The sequence below is a fragment of the Pithys albifrons genome, chromosome 23, assembly GCF_047495875.1.
Source record: "Pithys albifrons albifrons isolate INPA30051 chromosome 23, PitAlb_v1, whole genome shotgun sequence".
Lineage (NCBI taxonomy): Eukaryota > Metazoa > Chordata > Aves > Passeriformes > Thamnophilidae > Pithys > Pithys albifrons.
This window is the reverse complement of record NC_092480.1, coordinates 3,252,140-3,273,479: the sequence shown is the minus strand read 5'-3', so window position 1 is coordinate 3,273,479 and position 21,340 is coordinate 3,252,140. Positions and strand designations below refer to the sequence as shown.

General features: G+C 52.0%; 1 protein-coding gene across 2 annotated transcripts in view; it reads right to left on the bottom strand.

Annotated features, from left to right (window-relative positions):
• Nucleotides 1–21,340, bottom strand: part of ZBTB16 (zinc finger and BTB domain containing 16) — a 54,367-nt gene that overhangs the window by 20,995 nt on the left and 12,032 nt on the right. For both annotated transcript variants that reach the window (XM_071576203.1, XM_071576202.1), the window contains exon 3: nt 6,497–6,594. In XM_071576203.1, the coding sequence (XP_071432304.1) occupies nt 6,497–6,594 (98 nt within the window). The remainder of the gene's footprint in view (nt 1–6,496; nt 6,595–21,340) is intronic.

The window sequence follows — 21,340 nt, the reverse complement described above, 5'->3', positions numbered from 1 at the left end:
CTAGGCAAGGCAAAGGCGGCCAGCATCTGGCTGGGGGGTGGGCAGGGGGGGAGCAAAAATTCCTGGCGAGGCGAAAATAAACAGGGCGAACGCCGGGAGGAGCCGGGCGCGCTGGCTTACATAAGGAAGCACAGTGTGTACCAAAACAGCGAACCCAAAAAAAGCCGGAGCTGTCAGAACAATGAGTACAGACGCGGGGCATTTACAGCAGGCGCTGCCGTACAGTTTTATTTACAGTACCTCTTATCAGCGCGGGAACAGCACGCCGCCTGCCAATTTCCAAAGGCCAGGACTGCGTGTTCTTTCCCTCAAGTAGATGTGTACTCCAGGCGGAGGAAATTTTTTTTCTGTCTCTCTTTTTTTTTTTTTTCTCATCAGCAAAACAAAAACTGATACGGAGCCAGAATTCCTGTAATGTACACACGCCGGCAGGGAGGGGGAGGAGGAGGAGGAGGGCGGCGATTGAATATGTAAATAGTTCAAGGTTAATTTTACTATGTGAGTCACCGGGAAAAATGTCATCCAACATCTGAGCTTATTATAACAGGGCTCAGAAAAAACCCACCACGGCTCGCTGTTTGTTATGAAAGGGAGTAGGACACGTTGGAAAGCGGAGCTCGTGGCAGGGCTCTCTTCTCCCCCTCTAGCCTTTTCCCTGCTTCAAACAGAAACCATCAGCCTCTCCAAACGCACACACGAGTTTGGGGAGGGTATATTTAGCCAGTGCCTCGTATTGCCTACAGTGTATAGATATCTCCGGATGATCTTCCCGATGGGGCGGGACGGGACTCCGCGTGCTGCCAAGTATCGGCCGTGTTTCGGCGCGAGCCTCACGGTTGGCACCAACCCCCCCGCCGTACATTTATATCCGCACAAGTAAATTTATGGCCCCTGCCTAATAAAGGTCCCTGGTGTGAACGGGTGAGAAGCCACCGCTTGTTCCATCCCGTGCGATCTGCGCAGTCATTGCTGCCCCATGTACCCTCCCGACAAGGTCACAGCTGTCCAGGTTTGTGGTGCCCCCAGCAAAGCCACAAGAAGGGGCAGAACTCAGGTTGGACTTGATGATCTTGAAGTCTTTTCCAAGCTTAATGATTCTATGATTCTAATATTTAATTTCCCCTCCAAGAAATGCGAGGGAAGAGTCTGGTCCCAGCTGGGCCAGGCAGTGCTGCCAGGGCACATAGTGGCTCTCTTGGGAGCAGGATGCCCCATGGACCACGGTGAGCATCCCTGTGGTCAAGGCAGGGGCTGTGGCTCCCTCCCCACCAGCCAGGCTTAGCTTGGTGGGTTGGACAGCAGAGCTCATTCCATTTCGGCCACCATCGCCCCGACAGTCCCTCCCAACACCCATCACTTAATGATTTTATTGGGGAAGAGAAACTGCCATGGGGCTGGAGGCTGAGGGGCTTGGGGAGAGGCACACTGAACTCTAGCTCAGGAAAAGAGAAGGAATAAAGGAAAAAGAGGGGCCACCAGTATCCTCTGGACAAGGAGGAGGATGGGTAAAGGAGGAGGAAGATGGGAAATCGGTGAAATCAGTGGTGGGGGAGGAGGCATGACAGCCCCGCCAGTACAATGTGACATCCCCTCCCCCAGCAGAGAGGATTAATGAAAATTTGGGATTATAGATTATTAACAGGCTGTAACTGGTGAGAAGGTGGAGATGGGGGGGGGGGAATATGGATTAAAAAAAATTGCCAAGTAAATTTATGCACTGTCGTCGCTTTACTACCTAATTAATTCAGTAATTTCAAAAACAATTTTATTTATGTTCCCTTTACCACATCAGAAGTGCAAAGCAAAAAAGCACCAAACCACAGTGATGCTAAAATAATACCTCAAGGCATCTATTTTTAATCAGTGAAAAAAAAAGGGGAAAAAAAAAAAGATGAGCCAGCCCTGGTTTCTATACAATCTCTGCTGGGCAGACCACCAACTCGGGGAGCGCAGCAGCCGAGCCCTCTGCGAGTGCCTTCCTGGCTGCCGAAAACAGAGCTTGTCAAAAAAAAAAAACAAATCCATAATGGCCTGAGGCTCCTCTCCAATCTATTTTCTGCTCAGCTGGTTTTAAATGAAGTTATTATGAGTCATTAAAACACCCGCAAGCCTGTGGAAGTCAGCCAATTACAATTTTAAATTTAGCCTGTTCTCTACCCCATTCTCTTATTTTCTTCTTTTGCCCACATCAAGCTGCTTTTGGGTTTTTATTATTGCCATTATTATTATTATTATTATTATTACTACTACTATTATTATTGTTTCCCTTTCCCCCTGTTTCACCCAAGTGGAAGAGACAGTCGTGAAAATCTCTGCACTAAAAAAATACACTGGAGAAATCCAAGAAAGGTTGAAAAAAGATGGAGCTGCAGAGCAGGCCTGAAGTGCTGTCTTTGGCTCCTGCTTCCCAAAGTGCCATCAAACGGTAAGAACTGAATATCAGAAAAAGTGAGACATGGGCATTACAAGGTGAGGAGGGACTCCAAGCTGGAGTGCCGGACCCTCTGCTGGGAAGAATGTTGTGGCATCATCTCATGGGCTGCCCTGGTGAGCCTTAGGAAAGAACCTGGAATGATGGAGCAGGGGCTTGGGGGTGGATGAGGTGGCAGTAACCAGAAACACCATCACCCAACCTTGGCCAGCCGGTGCCACCGACTCCCACAGCACATGGCGACGGGTGGAGCAGGGGGCATTTTAGTTAAAAATATAATAATAAAAATGCTGACATTTAGTTTGGGAGCAGAAACCAGCAGGTTTTTACACAAACCCCCTTCTCTGCTGCCCTGCCAGTGCCGCTCTCTCCAGCAGCATCCTCTCCATAGGGAAAAAATGACAGACCCCATCCCCGGCAGCCCCGCGCGGCGAGCGAGCACGGCGCGTACTGCACAGCCCATAAAACTCCAAACAGCCTCCAGACACTCCTGCAATCGTCCTCCATCAAAACACTTTGTCTTGCATACAGAAATGCGGCGGGGCGCCGCACGGAATACCAAATCAGCCCGTGACGGTGCGGGGAGGCGGCTCCTTGGCAACCGGGGGGGCTTCGCCACCGCCGCCGCTCAACAGGAAACAAAATCTGTCAAGCCTGTTGGGCAAATGATAAACATTAGTGGTATTAAAGAAAAAAAAACAACACAAAAGCTGCGTAAATGGCTGGTGAGTGCACGGGGAGGGGTGGGGAGAAGTGGAGGGGTTCCTGCTCCATTTACACCCCCACGTCCAAGTAAGGGGGGTCTGCAGCACCACGACCTCGGGGGAAGTTTGGGAAGTTTCCCCCCTCCAGCAGAAAGCAGGTGAGTGGTGATGGCCACAGACATTGGGAGGGAACAAGACAGACAGATGGACACTGGATGTGTTTGGTATAGGGAATGCCATGGTGTGAGGGTCCTGGCCCCCCACTCTGCACCCCACCTTCAATAATGTAAATTCCAAGGGGCAGCCAAATGAGGGGTGCAGGGAGAGGTGGCGGCGGGTGAAAAATAAACATATTTCATCAGGTAAGGGCGGGGGGAGCAGGCAGCTGGCTCCAACCCAGCAGCCAGGTCCAGGAACCTGGCCAAAACAGGAGCTAAAAAGCAAACCATATTCTTCTGGTCTCAGCTCAGGCTCTCGAGGCAGAGAGGATGGGGAGGGGAAGGGGGGGAGGGCGATAGAAATGTATTTTTCATCAGCCAGTGTATAATTTATAAACAGCATTAAACAGTTTTTGTTTTCTTTCTTCCTCTCCCCCGTGTGCGCGGCTTGGCCGGCAGTCAAGCCTGCATTAATTTCTGCTGTGGGTACAGTGTGTTCTTGGATGCACATCTGCGGATGATCATAAACGCGGGAACGCTGGCAGAACATCCAGACCTGCCGGCAGGCCACTGACATCACCCGGGACCGAGCGCGGGACGCCGGCCAGCCGGGGCGGGGGGGTGGAGGCTCCCCGGGGAGCTGCCGCGGGGACTGGCCAGGGGCAAGGGGGCCAGAGCCGCTGTCACCCCAACCTCCACCCCAACATCCCACCTGCGTGGCACAGGGGCAAAGTTTGGTGGAGGTGGCTGATCTGGGATGAGCTCCCTCCCCTACCACTGTGCAGGGAGAGGTGAGGGTGGGATGCACCCTTCCCTCCTGCCTGAGGTGCCATCCCTACCAGCACGTTGGACCACACTTCCCCAGTACCCCCTGCTCCCTGGACAGCATGTTCATCACCCATTGGGATCTTGGGGTCTTTGGCTGCCCCTGCTGATGATGCAGGAGCGTATTTGGGTGGGGAGGCAGAGTGTGAGCCAACAGGGCAGGGGTCTGCAGGGCTGCTGCCTACACTGCCCACAGGCATCCATGAGCAGTGCTGGCTAATCCTGCTGTTGCCAGCCTAGAGTGGAGAAGGGATGCACAGCCATCTCCATAGCAGAGGTTTCTGCTGGATGGAGAGGCATAGAGAGATGGGACAGGCAGAAACCTGCTTTCCTCCCCATCCTGGGGAGGAAACCCAGCTGACAGCAGGTGCTGAGTAACTGGCACCCCAGGCTGTGAATGAGCACCCACTGAGCACCAGTTCTGGTGAGGCCATGGCCAAGGCAGAGGCCGTACTGGGACCAGCCTCCTCAGTCAAATCAATGGTGCTTCTCAACCACAGCACCAATGAGCCACGTCTCCCACCTCTCCTTCCCTGGCAATTCACTTTTCTGGGAGAGGGAGAACTCTCAGTATCATCCTTAGAGGTCTCAGAGCTTGCCTGCCGGCAGCGCAGGCAGCACGTAGGAAAAGGCTTTGCAAAGCATTAAAGGCTTTAGATTTATGCTTTATACTGAGAGTCAACATGTGGCTGAGTATGTACCTTGTACCTGCAAGGCTGTGGCAATAACAGTGCCATGTGCCCACCCTGCCGTGGAGCACTGCACTCCCCAGGGCTGGTCCCCAAACATTCATCAGTTAGGAACCTTTTTCATAACCCATCAATGCTGGGATGGCAAAGCAGGAGATGTCAACCCCCTTAAGCCCTTTGGCACCAGGGCTGGAGGAGGGTACCAGGTGGCACAAGCCATCCCACCACAATGCTGTCCCAAGGGGCAAACTCCCACCTAAACACACGGTCCATTGGTGCAGATGCAAGCTGCCTTTGGAGCTGAAAACAAGCCCCGTGCTGCTGCTCGGGCACAACCTCGCTGCGTCCCGGGCTGGCGGTGGGGGGAGGCGAGGGAAGAGGTGCAAAGGTCTCCTGCTTTAATAAATAACAGCGCTGGAATTCGCGGCGGCTGTTTGTGAGTGCGAGGCAGAGCTCTCCCCACCCCCCCATCCTCGCCGGATTTACAGGAAAAAAAAAAAGAAAAAAAAATTAATCCTGCATGATGACAAGCTTGGCTCGGTGTTCACTGTACATACTGTACCCACAAAGCTGGCTGCCTGCCAGGGACGGGCTGTGAGCCAACACGACCATAACAAACATGAGCCGCGTGCACCAGTGCCGTGGGGAACCAGCATCCTGCACCCCAGCACTGGAGGGGACCAGTATCCAGCACCCCAGCACTGGTGAGGACCAGCATTCTGCACCCCAGCACTGGAAGGGACCAGCACCCACCACCCCAGCACTGGAGGGGACCAGCATCCCAGGGAGCTCTCCCAGCAACCTGCCAGGGCCCACGGGCACCCTGAGGAGCCACTGCCTGTTCCAAAAAATAGTGGAATGGGGATGGGGTCAAGGCTGGATTCAACACCCCAAAAAGCTAAAAGTAGCACCTGGCCAGAAAGGGTGTGGGGGCAGCAGCCCTTGCCATACAAACAAGGAGCAGTGGGGGGAAAAAAAGAGGACAAAGGGCAAAAAATAGATAAAAGTGTACAAAAACATATAAAATATAATAGAGCTTCCGTGCCAAGCAACCTGCAATTAGAGCTGTGGCTGCAGCACCTTCACCTCCAAGTGATCTGTCCTTGGAAGTGGGGAGGACTCCCAGCCATGTTTGAGCACGGCGGGTCTGGTGGCTGTCCCCAGTTCTCCACATCCACCCCCAAGGGAAACAACAGCTGACATCCACTTGCAGAGCACAAGTTTTCCCTTCGCTGCAGTGCTCCAGCCCTTCCCTATCTATTTAATTAAAGGCCCTGCAGCCTGTGAACCTGCTACTCAGACTCATTAGGCAGAGAATGCCTAATTCCACAGCATTGCTAACGAACCTGCAGCAGGGGCCCGTACGCGAGTGCACGGCACTGGGACGGCAGTGCTCACACTATGAGCAGGGCTGACCACGAGCAGCTGCGTGGCATGCAGAGTTTGTTATTCTGAGCTGCTTAGCCTGGAAAATATTTCCACAATTAAGGAACTGAAAACAAACTCAAAAAAAGAATATTTAAATAAATCATATTACTGGGCACTGGAGAACAAGTTTGCAACATGCTGCCCGGGGAAGGGTGCAGCCGGCTCCACACGTGTCTGCTCTAGATGAGACATGTGAGCTGGGCAGTCACAGCACCCCTGGGTGGGCACAGACAGTAACCCAGCACCCCCCTCCCAACCCACCTGAGTGAGCCAGTAAGTGCATTCGCAGCCGCAAACTGTCCAGGAACCGCTTCCCGCACAGCTCGCATCCGTACGTCTTCATCCCGCTGTGCAGCTTCCTAGGGGAGAACAGAGTGGGGTTAATCCTGTGACAGGGGAAGGGACCCAAAACAACACTGAGAAACCACTCAATGCTTCTCGCAACCCACACATCACCCAAAGTTGGTTCTGGTTTGAGAAGCCTCGCAGGGATGGCATGGATGGGACAGGTCCCATATGATTCCCCAGGACCAAGGAGACAATCCTCTCCAGGTCAATGTTTATCATTGTTGCTGTCGTTGGAGTCCTTTAATAAACCTGATAAACCTGAAATCTGGAGTTAAGACAAAGTCTGTGTTGGCAAACTCCTTCCCCATGCCCTGAGCACTTTTGAAAATGGCACTGTACGCCAAGAAAAACCCAACCACTTTAAGAGGTTGTTTGTGTGCATTTCTAACCAAATCCCAATTTCCATCCAAATTCAGCGCGACACAAATCACAAGCAACAAACGCAACCACCAGCTCGCAAACAGGAAACATGCCACTCACTGTTTCCTGGCAGCCCCAGGTACACACTGAGCTACGCCTGGGTGGCATTGCACAACCTCCGACCACGTCGCCCACCCCGCAGCACGCCATGGGGCTCAGCATCCCCCACATCCTGGGGACCAGAGGGGCCCCTCCACCCAGGGCACTGGTCACAACAGCAGGTGCCAGGCTCAGCTGCAACGGCCACACCCTGCATTATCACTCAATCTTTCCTGTGAAGATATTGATGCTTCATCTTTGGGTAACCAAGGCTGGAGCTCTCCACCAAATGGCATGACCTTTAACAGGCAGCACTGAAGGAGCACTGTCCAAGCCTACAACCACCAGGGAACCCAACCTAAACCCATCTCACTTCCAAGCCATCACTGCCACGCCATGGCAGCCCCTTCAGACCCATTCCCCCTCCCCTTTGGGGCCAGCCATTGCTCAGCTCCCACCAAGCCACACATGAGCACCCTGAGGCTCACTCCCCCAACAGCCTCTGCTGCTCTGGGTGTGTGCAGGGATGCGATGCCTGGAACATGTGGAATGGGGGCTCAGTGCTTTATTTCACCACCTCCACTGGTGACAGACACTCTGCAAAGCCACCCAACTCTGCACTTGATGGCCATGCTGACCAACATCTCCAAGCACTCAGTGCGTGAGCTGTTCCCCACCAGACCTCGCTCACCGCACGCTGCTCAGAGACATGGCTGGGGAGGGCCCATAACAGCAGCACGTGTGAAGTTAACATCAGATGCTGTAAACAGAGAAGTATTTGTGTGTGTTGAGGAGTAACAGCCCATCGCTGTGTGCCGACCTCTGATCACAGCCACCATTTATCATCGCTCTGCAGCAGGGCAAGCGTATTACTATTGCCTTGTTGCCAAAGACAAAACAGGAATGGTCCTGTCCAGGGCTGGATGTGGACACTCCCATGGGAGGGCCCAGCCCTGGCTGTGCAGGCTGCAAGAACCATGTGGCTGTGCTGGGGGGAGTTTCAGCTTTGTCTGAGCTTTACCTCCCCTGAAGTGTAAGTTTTATTGGCACAAAGCTCCTGCTGCTCTGAGTCCAAGCAGGATCACCCCTCACAGCTGCAGGGAGCCCCAAGCCCCAAACTGACCCCTGCCCCATGGGGCACAGGGGCCTGTTCTCAAACTGCCAGCCCCACATCCCACCCCACAGGATGCTGAATGGCAGCATGGAAAGAGTAGGAACAGGAGGAGACCCTGCGATGTTCAACTGTGAGCAAATGCCATGGAGCAGAAAGGAGAGGAAAGGAGCAGGAGTTGGTTTCAACTCTCAACTTTGCTGTATAATGTAATTATTAATCGGGCTTGTCCTGAATTCACTGTGTCATAGCAGAGGATTAGGAGTCATGCACGAATTCAGGCCAAGAAGGTTTACAATCCAAAGGATTTATCCGCCTTGCAAAAATAAATAAAACACCAGCCTCCTGACAGGGCTCCACTGCCAGTGAGCAGCTCAATAAGTGACAACCTTCTCATTTTGCATTTTTAATTTGGGACATGCCTGTCACACTCTCCAGCTCAGGCTGCGCTGGCTGCTGCATTTAACGATGGGCTAAAACCACTTTGTTATGAAGAGTGTGGCATCCCTGGGGCCCACACTGCCCTCTCTGAGGCCAGAATGCCTTTCTACTGAATTAATGTCTAATTGGTTAATTACTTTGAGCAAAACATGGAGGTTTAGGGGTTTTTTTAAGTCTCAAGAAACAGAGAAGCAGAAGGACAAGTTTCATTCTTTGCATGACCCAAGCCCATGGCAAACCCAACACAACATCTTTTCCCACCTTCCCCAACACAGAGTGGGGATACAAAGCCTCCCAACCCTGCTGGTGCCGAGATCTGCACCTGCCACTACCCAGGGCACTGCGATGTCCCTGAGTCACATCCCCTCTGCTTTGTTTTGAAGGAGCACTGGGGTGCTCGACGAGTAATTTAGTTGCAATATCTCTATCAACAAATTTCAGCGGCAACAAAAGTTTTCCGTTCGGCGCCTGCTTCTAGGACGATCTTATCGCTCGCCATCTTGCACGGTCCCTTTCAACAAGGTCTTAAAGCGCTTTATCTGCTCTGTTTCCCGGTAGCGAAATATGATTGAAATGTTCTATTTCTGCTCGCCGGATTAAGGAGATGTTGCAAAACTGCACAAAAAACCTGGCAGATGTAAGCAAGGTATTACGGCTGCTCGGGCTGTTAAGATCTGAGAGGAAAGATCAATATGTGCTTCTGAAGTTGTGCCTCCAGAACGGGGGGGGTGGGGGAGCGAAGGGCGTTAAAATACATCCCTGCTCAGCAGTGCTGCCCAAACTCCGTGCCAAAAGATAAACCACGCTTAATTATTCTGATCTGAGACTGAAATTGTGCTCCTTTCTCCTGCAAGGTCCCTACAAACACATTGTCTAAGAAGGTGCCCATGGGATGGAGAGCAGTGGCAAGGGGGAAAAGTGCCTTTTTTGTAAAAAAAAGGATTTTCCTCTAATTCTCGCTTGATGGCCTGCTTGAGGTGCATGGAAACATGAAGCTGGCCAAAGCCTCCAGGTTGTGAGATACCACTGGAGGATGCTTGACAAGGATGCCCAGGGTGCTGAAGATGCCCATGGCACTGAGTCCCAGGGCCAGATCCAACCTTCCCAAGTGAGCCCCGGCACGGGGCTTTGGCAAAGGGCTGTCCAGGCGGAATACAAATCCAGCGATACTCCCTCCCCGCCCAGCCCCGGCAAACAAAAGCCAGGCGAGAGGCTGGCCCCTCGCAAGCTGATGGTAATTAAAAAGGCCTGTAAATACCCCGCAAAAAGCACTTCAAAGAGACGGCGACTCCAGCGAGACCACGCGGTGTAAAAATTATGAGTTTTCCCCACAGGGTGCTCTGTGTGAAAAGGCTGGGGTTGGTGGCAAACGCCACTGCCTGCTCCTGAGGGACATGGGGGCTCAGCAGAGCATCCCAGGGTGGAGCATCCTGGGGTGTGGGTATGGGTGCAGCCCTGGGACTTAAAGACCACTGCAAGTGTCCCACTGCCACCACAAGAAAATCTCTGCTCTGCCTGCTTAAAAACCTGCCTAAAACAGCCTTCTGCTTTCTTTACTTGAGGAGCTCTCATATCCCAGCCCCTCCCTGCCACTCCTTTTTGGAAGCAGGAGGAGACCCCCTCCCCTCCTCCCCTCTCCCTCCGTGCTGAACAAGACGCATGGCTTTTGGCTGTTTGATTACTTTTAAGTGTATATTTTTCCCCTCAAACAGAGTGAATACAATGGTTAGAAAATTTGACAGAAAACTATTCCGAGCCATTTATTGCCTTAATGCGCACCTTTGTCCAACAGGCAGTTTTGACAGGAGCGATAAATTCCAAATTTATGTCAACAGAGCATATGTTGAACACCTCATTTCTGAGCTAAAGCGGCATGCTGCCCCATAAATCACCCTTCTGTTTGAAATGAAAGTAGATTACGGGCCCGTGTTATTGAGCAGTTAGAGCCATAGTCGTATAAATCAGAACTTTTAACTCCAGGCGATCCGTTCTGCAATTAACTAAAGGGCACTTTGTCATCTCTGGGCCAGGGCACAGCTTGGCAGGGCGGACGGCTACTGAGGAGAAGCAAGAACCCCTCGCTGCCGGGGAGTACCTGTTGGAGCAGTGAGTCCAAGACAAAGCCTGGAGCAGCATGTGGCTGGAATGCAGCCTGGCATGGGAGATCCACAGCAAGGGGCTGCAGGAGCTCACATATCCCTGCCCACACTCTGCCTGATCCATATTTTGGACACAGCAGGGAATCGGGAGATGTGTGACACAAGGCAAACAGCAGAGTTCTGACAAGTCCAAAGCCAGGCAAAAACATGTATGAGTGCAGCACTCAAGAGTCCTGCACTGACAGAAGTCCATCCTTGGGAATTACACAGTGGTTTTGCTGCATCTCCCAAAGACCATGCACCAGGTCAAGATCCCCATCCTACTGTTCATCCTACTGCATTTCCCTGGTTCATTCCTCTGCAACTCCCATGGATGTGGGGCTTTGGACACAGGGCAGTGGGACCAGGGGATGCTGTGGGGATGTGGGGCTGGCAGATGCTGAGGGAACTGGGAATGCTGCAGGGCAGTGGGACCAGGGGATGCTGTGGGGATGTGGAACAAGGGGATGCTATGGAAACAGGGGATGCTGCAGGGCAGTGGGACCAGGGGATGCTGTGGGACCAGGGGATGCTGTGGGGATGTGGGGCTGGCAGATGCTGAGGGAACCAGGGATGCTGCAGGGCAGTGGGACCAGGGAATGCTGTGGGACCAGAGGATGCTGTGGGGGTTCAGCCCTGCGAGCACCGGCGAAGGGCGTGGGTGCGAGGGGCAGCTCACCAACCGCGGGAGCGTCAGCGCTATAAAAAGATTCAGACACTAAGTATTTCCTTTCCTATAAAATATTCATTGCTGTGTGCGAGTGCCAGGGAGCACAAACCTCCAGTGGTTCTAACTTTGTGCTGCAGCAATAATAGAGTTTTATGGGAGCCTTCTGATTTTATTTATACTGGGCTGTAACCCTGCTGGAGGGGCGGCCACCAGCCAGCACAGCCATACCACGGCACACATGATGCACCAAACACCAGGCAAGCCAAGCGGGACTGGCATTGCTTTGCATGCCAGAAATTTCCCCCAAGCCCTCTCTGTCACCTCATTTCTGCTCGCACCACCCTCACCCAGGTAAATTGATATAGAATTGATTCATCCCTGATCTATGTTATCAAGATTGAGGCCGCTGTGCCATGTCTTGCTCGCAGTGGGGGCAGAGGGGGAAGCCAAGGTCAGCAGGCAGCAAGTGGCTGCAAACTCCACATTCTCCATCCTCCAACACTTGCATCACACCTGAGCTGCCAAGAGGGTGATTTTCCCCCCGACTTGGCTATTTATGATGCTCAGTGACCGATACTGGAGCGCGCGGGCCACGGTGCTGGCGGCTCAGCTCCTGCAGTCACCGCTCTGCCCTCAGCTCCCAGCCCGTCGGATTAAAATAGCAGGGACAGCTATTAAGGGCACGGGGAAGGGGGAAGGGAACTGAGACCTTCTTTTCACTTTAATAAATTAAGAAGAAAAAAAAACCAACAAAAAACCCTGTCCTCAAACCACCACTGCTGCTGCAAATAAATAAATAAATCTTACAGGAAATAGAGATGGAAATAAAGATTTTACTATTTCTGAAGGTTTTGATAGAAAAAAAAAACAGCCAGGGGGAAGGGACAGCTATCAATGGAAAGCACTGAAACTCCCTGTCTGTACAATATTTATATTTACCATGAGCTAATTTATGAGCTCAAACCAGATGCTGCGACGTGACATCATTCCAGCACGATGCCAACTCTTCCCCTCTGAAAAAAGCCAAGGAAAGGATCCTCCTGTCCTACCTCACCTAACACAGAACCAAGACACAAACTTCAAATGAACAATTCCAATCTTGTTTTAGACCCTTCCCACAACAAATGTGTACAAATGCTGCCAAAGGGCAGTGACTCTCCTAGTTTGCCGCTGGCGTAGGCCGAGCATGTGGCAGCACTTCCCATCGATTGCTCCCAGCACCCCACCAGAACAGCCTTTCCAGCCTCATGGACTGGGAAAAGACAAACTGGCCACAGCAAATAGGGCAGCAGACTGATTGGTTTTATTTTTTAATGTATTCCAAATCCCTGGTTTCAGTTCCGTGTTCAATATTTGTTACTTTATGGGATTCCCCTGGACAGAGCTTTATCCCTGCCAGCATTCCCTTTGCGTGTCCCAGCCCTCTGTGCAAGGGAGTCCATAGGCTCACGCTGGATGAGACAAGCATGGATGGGAAACCACTGGCTGCATCCAAGGCGTGCAGCTGGCAGTGGGGAAGCATCTCCTGTCCTTTGCAGAGAGAGACACTGATGTTGCCTCAGCTCTGGAACGATCTGCGGCTTTCAGAAGGGGATTAGGAATGCGGCTGCTGCACAGTTTACTGAAGGTTCCCTGGGCGATGGTACTGGGTGTCAGCAGCTTCTGCCAGCCTGGAGAACAGCCTCACATCTCCACCACACCACCTGGACACTGGAGACTGATGTGAACAGTCCCATGATTCCACACAGTCACACTGGGGCCAGAGCACAGGCACCGAGGGGTTAATGCGTGGCGATGCGTGGCCCTGCCTGGAATAACCGGCGCTAATGCGCCGTCCAAAATCATCATCCCCATTCTTCAGGCATCTGGTGACACTGACATGCTGAGCGCCGTGAGAGGAGCGCTGGCTGTGCTGGGCGGCCCTGGGCTGCGCTGGGCATTGCTGAGCTGACATGACATGGGTGGCAGAGGCGTCAGGCAAAGCACGGGGAGCCGCTTCTTCAAAATAATGCGAGATCTCAACAAAAAGGCAAAGTGACCTTCGTGTTGAGTACATCTGCCGCAGCAGCGGCGTGATTATGCAGATGTTTTGATTCCTAATTCAGAAATAATAAGCGGTTCATGGATTCCAAGTTTAAAAATATATTCGTCATCTGGTTTCCGTAGCAGCACGTGTGCCACTGGAGCACCAGAGAAGCGCCGGCCTCAGCCGCTCCTTCCTCCCGCCCTTCGGGATGGTTGGGACACCTGGCTCTGAGCAGCCTGGTCTAGTGGAAGCCTGGTCCTTGCCCGTGGCAGGGGCTTGGAGCTGGATGAGCTTTAAGGTCCATTCCAAACCAAACCAATCTGGGATTGATTCTGTGATGCAGGGACAGCTTTCGGCACAGTGCATTGGATGCTTTCCAGGGATGACAGTCCTGAGATGGTCCAGGCAGCATCATCATGCTGCTCTCCAGTGAATGGGGAGCCCGTGGCTCCTGGAGCCCTGAGGAGAAGGCAAAAGTCCCCAAGCAGACAAAAGCAGGGAGACAGGGAAGAAAGAGTGGATATGCTGTTGGGATGCTGGAGCACAGAGCCACTTTAAATGAGAGGAAGAACCTTATAGGGTAGGGGGAATTTTCTTTCAATTTCCATTCTCTTTGATAACCTGACCATACTGCTGAGGCTGGGTATGTGTCAGAAACAAACCCAGGTGGCTGCTGCAGGGATGAGCTGGGATGGGCCAAGGAGCCACTTCCCTGCACTGAGCTCCCCTTCAGGGAATGGGAAGAGCCCCCAGGTGCCAGATGGAATCAATCAGCAGCTCGCCTGCTCTGTTTCATCAGAGACACGTGCTTCCCACCCCTCACTTCCCTATGGTGATGCTCAGGACGCTGATGCTCCCTCCCTGGTGCATCCCTGGTTTCTGCCCTGGCTCCCTCTGAGCCCATCTGGGAACTGCAGCAAGGAACGGGCACAATCCACAGGCAAACGCCACCACTCCCACAAGCAGCCCAGATCCCGGGGAGTTTTATAAGGTAATCAAATATGCAAGAGATTCAACAAACTAATTTCAAGCACACACCTGGGGTCCTCTGATAATGTCGGTTGTGCCTATACAGCACAAGGATTAAAATTTCATAGAGTCATGATTTCATCAGTCGCTAAACTACAAAGGATTAATTAACAGCCAGGGAAGAGCTCATGGCTTGGAAATACAGTCTTAAGGAAAATATCTATCTCAGCTCTCCAGATGTCAGCACACAGACGAATAAAGCTTTGATGAAAACACTTTCTTATTATTAGCAACTCCAAAATACTGTGTTTTTGTAGCTAAAATTAAGAATGCCCGATTCCAATCCACTGCTGCCTGGCTCCATGCATCGTCATGTGCCCTCCTGGAGGACTGGTCTGGACTCCCAGAATGGGACTGTTGAGTGCATATGTGGGTTTAATGCCCGAATTTTGGGGATGAGCAGAGATACCTCCCTGGATCAAGGGATGGGAGAACCCCAAGCATGCAGGAGTCCAGCTGGAGGTGTTGCCTCTGCTCTGTGCACACCACCTGCCTTGGGCTCACTGGCTCCCAGAGAGGCTCCCAAAGTGCTCCCCACACCAGGTGGGTTTCAAAAGTTTGGGAAGTAGAACAGGCAATGGATACAGCACTGGCAGCGCAAGCAGAAACAGCAGCACGTTCCCCCCTTCCCTGGGAAGATGAATTAGGGAGCTGTCAGTGAGGGACAGGCGCAGCAGCAATGTTGCTGTACAGGGGCAGTGGAAGCGTCTTTGATTAATGAAACTGTAATGCTGGGCTGTTACACAGCCCTTCTCTGGCAGGAGAGATGCCCTCGGACAGGCTGGAGATGCCGTGCTCTCTGTGGATCCCCCAGGGATGCTTCTCGCAGCCATAGGCTGGTTTCCTCCCTGGGCCAGCACCACTGCCTTTGCCCAGATTCACACTGCCTCCTCAGGAGTTCCTGGGGCAGACAAAGAACTAATTATATCCAGTTAGAAGTTGGGAGATGAACATTATACACCTTGTCAAGGCAATAATTTAGTGTATCTGCACTGTGCTGTGCTTTGGAGAACCCTGATGTGCCCAGGGTGAGGAGGTGGCAACAGGGGGAGTGCCCTGGCAGCTCAGGGGCTGAGGCCACCGCTGTCCATCTAACTGCAAAACTTCCCTTGGAAACCACATATTTTGGGATTGACTATGGAAATGGGAGGTGTCAAAGGAGCTCACACAGCCCGAGCCCCGGCGGAGCTGTCAGCACAGCACAGTGCGGCACGTGGGGCTGCACCACATCCACCGTGTCCGAGCTGGCTTCGCTCCCAAACCTACACAAACATCTGTGTGAAGGGAGCGAGCAGTGCTGGCTGCAACCACACTGGAACCTGTCACCTCATGGCAGAACAGCATGGGCACACACTGCTGGTGCTGCAGGGCTCTGCACCAGGGGATGGCAATGGGGGCACAGCACTGGCAACTCTGCCCCGCAGTTTCTCCCTCCTGCACTGGTTCCAGCGCCGGTGCACTAACAGGAAGACGCTGTCTCAGCTCTCTGTAATTAGTTTTGCTCAGCCTACAACATGTTTTGCTGAAAAATAAATAAATACCTTCTGGGCGAGCCAAGCTCTGAGCCGGACGCCAGCACTGACGGCACGCTCCGCTCCCCCCGGCCCCGGCCAAAAGTACGCAGTGTCCCGAACCCGGGCGTTGCTGAGCCATCCCGGCACCGTGGGACCTCCCCAAGGAGGCTTGGAAACCATTAATTCATTTATTATGAGCAGCCTCACCCCCCACCCCAACATGCACAACAGGTTCCATGCAAATTCGGGAGCTTTTAAATTATACCGTTAATGAAAGAAAATAAAGGCAGTTAAAAGGCAATTTGCTCAATTGGTGTTAATATTTAAGCACAGCATGTGCAAAAACGAGATCGCAGAATTCGTTTTTTCCGCGAGAAAACTTTTGGTCCAAACTTTCCTGCAGAAAGGATGGAGCATGGCAGAACATGCTGTGCCTGGGGTCGGGTCTGGAGCCCTCTCAGCAGCAGCCCGCCAGGTTCTTTGCTAAGGAAATACCCCCTGTGTGCCCCAGCAGCTTCCCAGTAGCCACAAGACCAGTAATTCCTCCTCTGCCAAGGGGTGATGCTGCCACTCCCTTGGACGCCGGCATTCCCACCCCACATCCCTGGAGCTTCCCTGCAAACATTTCCCAAGAGCAAAAGACAGAGACAGCAGGTGCTCTGAACATCCCCTGCACCCATGGGACTCAAATCACCCCTGGGAACTAGAGCATGGGCAGGCAACGGCCTGGTAGCACTCTCAGCACTGCAGCCCCAGTGCACTCCCAGCTCAGCACAGCATTGCCACCACAGGTAAAACCTAAACACGCTGGGAATGAAGTGGCTGCTGCACCAGCAAACAGCCAGGACAAAACACTGCTCAGCACGAGGTGCCAGGGGATACCTGAGGTACAGCATCTCTGCCAGTGACGCTCGTTGCTTTCCACACCAAAGTGCGATGTTGATGCCACAATGTTAATAAATTCTTAAAACTGGAAACAGTGACCTGGCACCGAATTATCACAGGCAAAACCAGCTGATGCTGCCCTGGGCTCAGTCCCACTCCTGGCCCTGCCCTGCTTGCGGGTTACAGCGCTCGCATAAATTCGCTTTCAAAACAGGAGCCCCTGGTGAATGAGACCTCGATTTCTAATGGTTGGAAATATTTTGTACACTCTGCTGCTCCCTCTGTACCCCTTTGTCGGGGCCAAGGGTTGCTGGCTAAAGCGGGTACCAAAAGACCATCTGTAGCTCCCGTCTTTACAGAGGAGTTTAAATAGGGGGATGAATGAGCACAGGAATTAATGAATGATAAAGCCGTATGGTCCCAGTCAGCCTCCTACGCCGGGATGTGGCATTCAAACCCTCCCAGCCTTCTGCCACAAAGAGAGGTTTCTATGCTACAAAAAAAGGAAAAAAAATCAAAGGGGGGGTGGGGGGTGGGGTGTGCAGGTTTTTAACAACAAATCCAGCGATTTGCCTCCAGGTTCTCACTCGTTTTCCCTGTGCCAGGCTAGGGGGAAAGGCACGTGAGAGGGAAAAATGGGGGTTTCCCCAGAGCTGCAACCCCTTAACAGTGAGAAAAATCAGAGGAGTCAGCCCTGAGGCTCATGTGCTGAGCAGGGGTCCTGACCAGGGCACCCTGGGGTCTCACACCAGGAGGGGTGGGCAGGTTTTGGATAAGCCACCTGGACTGACTGTGCCACATCCACCTAGCCAGCTTTTGCAGCACCTCTCCACCTGATCCATTCTGGACAGCTTAAAGATGCCTGGTAAAAACTAAGGAACTTGGAAAGGCCTGAAGGGTGTTTCAAGTGAGGGGTCACAGTGATGGTGTGCTCTGTGCCCAGAAACACATCCACTATAAACCAGCTCTACAAAAAAAAAAGGTACAAAAGAGAAACCCAAGGCTTGAGGAAGGCTCACAGAAATGAAGACTGCTTGCCAGTGCCAAAGAGAAGATGCTCCAACTCACAGTGCTGTTGGCCAGAGATTAACAGGTGACATCCAGGGAAAGACAAGGGCATGAAGGGAATCACTGCTATTGCTAGAGGATGGCTCCTGAGAACCCACAAACTAAACCCAGGATCAAACACCCCAAATCTGCTTGACTCTTATTCAAAGATTCAGAGCTGCCAGGGGGGAATGTTTGTCTCCAAAACAACACACAAGAGGCAGAGGAAGCACGGCACAGTACTGGAACGTTACTTGTATTTTAAGAGCCATCATGTGTAAAGCATTAGTGGTTTTGAAATTGCATTCTCAAGTTAATTAAATGGACTATCTTTTATACATAAAAAGTGAAAGCACACAATCAAAAGCTATTGAAGAGGAAGTGCTTTTTAGGAGCAGGGCTCTGTCTTTCTGCACCCACTCCCCTGACCTGAGCATCCCAAGGGAGCCATTGTCCTGGTGTGCCAGCACAGTGCCAGGGAGGTCATTTGTGCTGTGCTGAAGCTCAGCTTACAGCATCAAGCATCACCAAACCCCATGCCTGGGCACTGCACTGGGCCATCCCATGTGTCTGTTTTCCCACAGGAGCTATATGCACTCCATTCAGACTTCTCTGTACATGGATGTTTGCTGGCTGGTGGCAGTGTGAAAACCCACGGCAGTTATCTTTGCTGCAGTAAAACACTGACCTTCAGTTTTAGGCAGGAGGTAAAGTTCACCATCGATTGGACCCACCATAAGCTGTTGATAATTACTATTATCTCGGAGTTAATCTCGTGAGAGGTCAACAGTTTTATAAAAATCTTGCAAGCTGTGTCTTTTACCTCCCAACTTCATATCTGGGTCAAAAGGTCAATTACTGCAGCTTGCTGACTTGAGATTTCAGAAAAAACACCTGCTCCCACCCCAAAAATCCACTGGCACCGGGGGGAAATGCCCACCCTTGGGCAGGCAAAGCATCCAAACACTTGGGCTGGGATGTCGAGGGGAAGATTTCCCCAAGTCAAGGCTATCCCAGTTCATGAGCTGAGCTGGGGTTGGCTGCTCTCAGACTGAGGGGCTGGGGCATATCCCACACTCCAGGATACAGCCAACAAGTCTGGGACATTGTGCTGGTGAATGCACAGCCCCTGCCTCACCAGCTTGTGTGGCACAGGGCTCTGAGGATGCCAACCCCCACTCACAAGGTGCTGTGTGTGGGGGCAGCTGCCTCCCTGCCCAGGCACACAAAATGCGTGTTTGAACTCCTGGGCTCCACTCCCACACCTACCCATAGAGGTGACAAATAGAAGTGGAGCAAAAACCCATGGAGAGGCTGGAAGGAGCCCCAAAGATGGAAGGAGGTGTGACCCAGTCTCTGATCCCTGCATCACCAAATATCATCGTTCCTGTTATTTCACCCCCCTGACAGGATGCTGCTGGGCAGCTCCAGGCAGCACCTTGCTCAGGGAGCAAAAAAATCCGTTGGTGCTGCTGCAGCCTCTCCCGTGAGTGCAACCCAGGCTCGTGGAGCATTGCTCAACTGCTCGGCAGGCAGGTGTCATAAACAAGCAGGCACATGGCAAACATATCGATTTCCCGGAGCTTATCGCACAGCAACCAGTGCTCAGTTACCAGGCTACTTTAATATGTAATTTACTGCAAGAGAAGGGAGAGCAGAGCTGAGGGCGGCTGGAATATTTACTGTGGGATGGACGGGAGGTGGAAGGTGTGAGCAGGAGGGAGGTGCAGGGTGTCTTGCCTCCAGCCATACTTAGTATTTTCTAACTATTAAAAGAAGCCCAACCCCTTGCCACTGCAATGGAGTGTTTACTCAGATGCCATTAATCTTCTTCTGCAACTATTTACACTATGAAAATATAGTCTCAGCTGCCCAGGCTCTCCATCTTCTTCATTTAAATACAGATGCTTAATTTCTGTCAAAACAGAGTCTACTGAAATTACCCCCATCCATTTCTGGTGCTCAACTTGCCTCGTTATCCAAGAGCTGCCCAGTGGACTGGGGAGGGACCCCAGGTGTAAGTGTAGAAAACCAGGAGAGAAGTGGCATTTTGAAGTCTTTTCCTCTCCAGCCCACCTGGGACTAGCTGTGAAAGCCAAGACCAAAGGCCAGCCTGAGATAATACTGCCATCCTGATCCAGTCACCCACTGGGAGTGGGGCTGCTTGTCCCAACTCAGCACCTGTACTTAGGCAGGTACTTTGCCAGCTAGCTGTACCCTCAGCCCCACAGTAGGGAAGGAACTGTCCTGTCTCCCTCCTGGCACCTCTGGCCCTGTCCTGCATCCAAAGGTATTTTGCAGATGTGACCCTGGAGAGAATCCTGGAACCCACAAGAGGCTGATGTTTCCAGGGCACGCTATTTTAAAAATCCTTATTGTACAGTGCCTCTCAGTAGATCTTTTGGAATTTACAAGATAAATACTGGTAATTTGATTCTTATCTTCTTCAAATCCAATTCTAAGGCAATTCTGTGTAAAGGACACTAATTATAGCCCAAGGGGAAAGAAAAGGTAACCCATCAGTGAGAATACACAGGAAACATTTAAAGGGGTACAGGGTGCTGAAAAGTCAACCAGATTTCAAATCTGCTCTTGCAAGAACAGTAATTTGTTGGGTGAAGATGATTCTCAGCACTGTTCCCACTCCTTAGCTGGTCCTCCCAGTGGGCAGCTCAGCACTGCAGTGGAAGTGCCAGCAGCTGGGGCTTCATCCAGTTTGCTTCACAGATCCTTTCAAGGCTGCCTGGCCAGTCCAGACCAGGCTGGGACAGGCAGCAGCACAGGAACATCCCCATCTCTGAGCCCAGACAGTCATGGTGCTTTTCACTCTCATTTCCCTCAGTATTTACTAATGAAAAGGCAAAGTTTATACACACAGGGGAATGTGACCAGCAACAGACACCAAAGGTGACAAACCCATCAATCATTAGCTCAAATACTATGTGTTTTCCAACACACACACCTAAACATGGGATATTTTGGCTCTAAAACACCTCCAGAGGCCAGGAGTCACTGCATCCTGAGAAGGAGAATGGTGGGGAGAGTGCACTGGCCACTGCCACTTGACACAGCCTGAATGTTATAGCACCTATAAAATAATAAAACCCTGATGCTGGGATGTGGAGCCAGGATGTGGCAGAAGATGATGCAGGAAGAATCAAAGGAATTTGGCAATCCAAATGGAGTCTGTGGGCTGTCGCTCCATGGGCGTTAACATCCATCCTTACCGTCTCTCCAAAGACCACACTATTATTCCCTTTAACACGGTGACAATCACAGCTAACTCATGTCTGACCCTGCCAGCCAGGGCGAGAGGTGACCAGAGGTAATTGAAAATACACACGTCGCAGACCGGAACAGAAGAGCTGCCTCAGCAGCGACCCTCGGCACAACAGGTGACAGCGATGGCACCTGGAGGACGACCAGCACAGGCACAT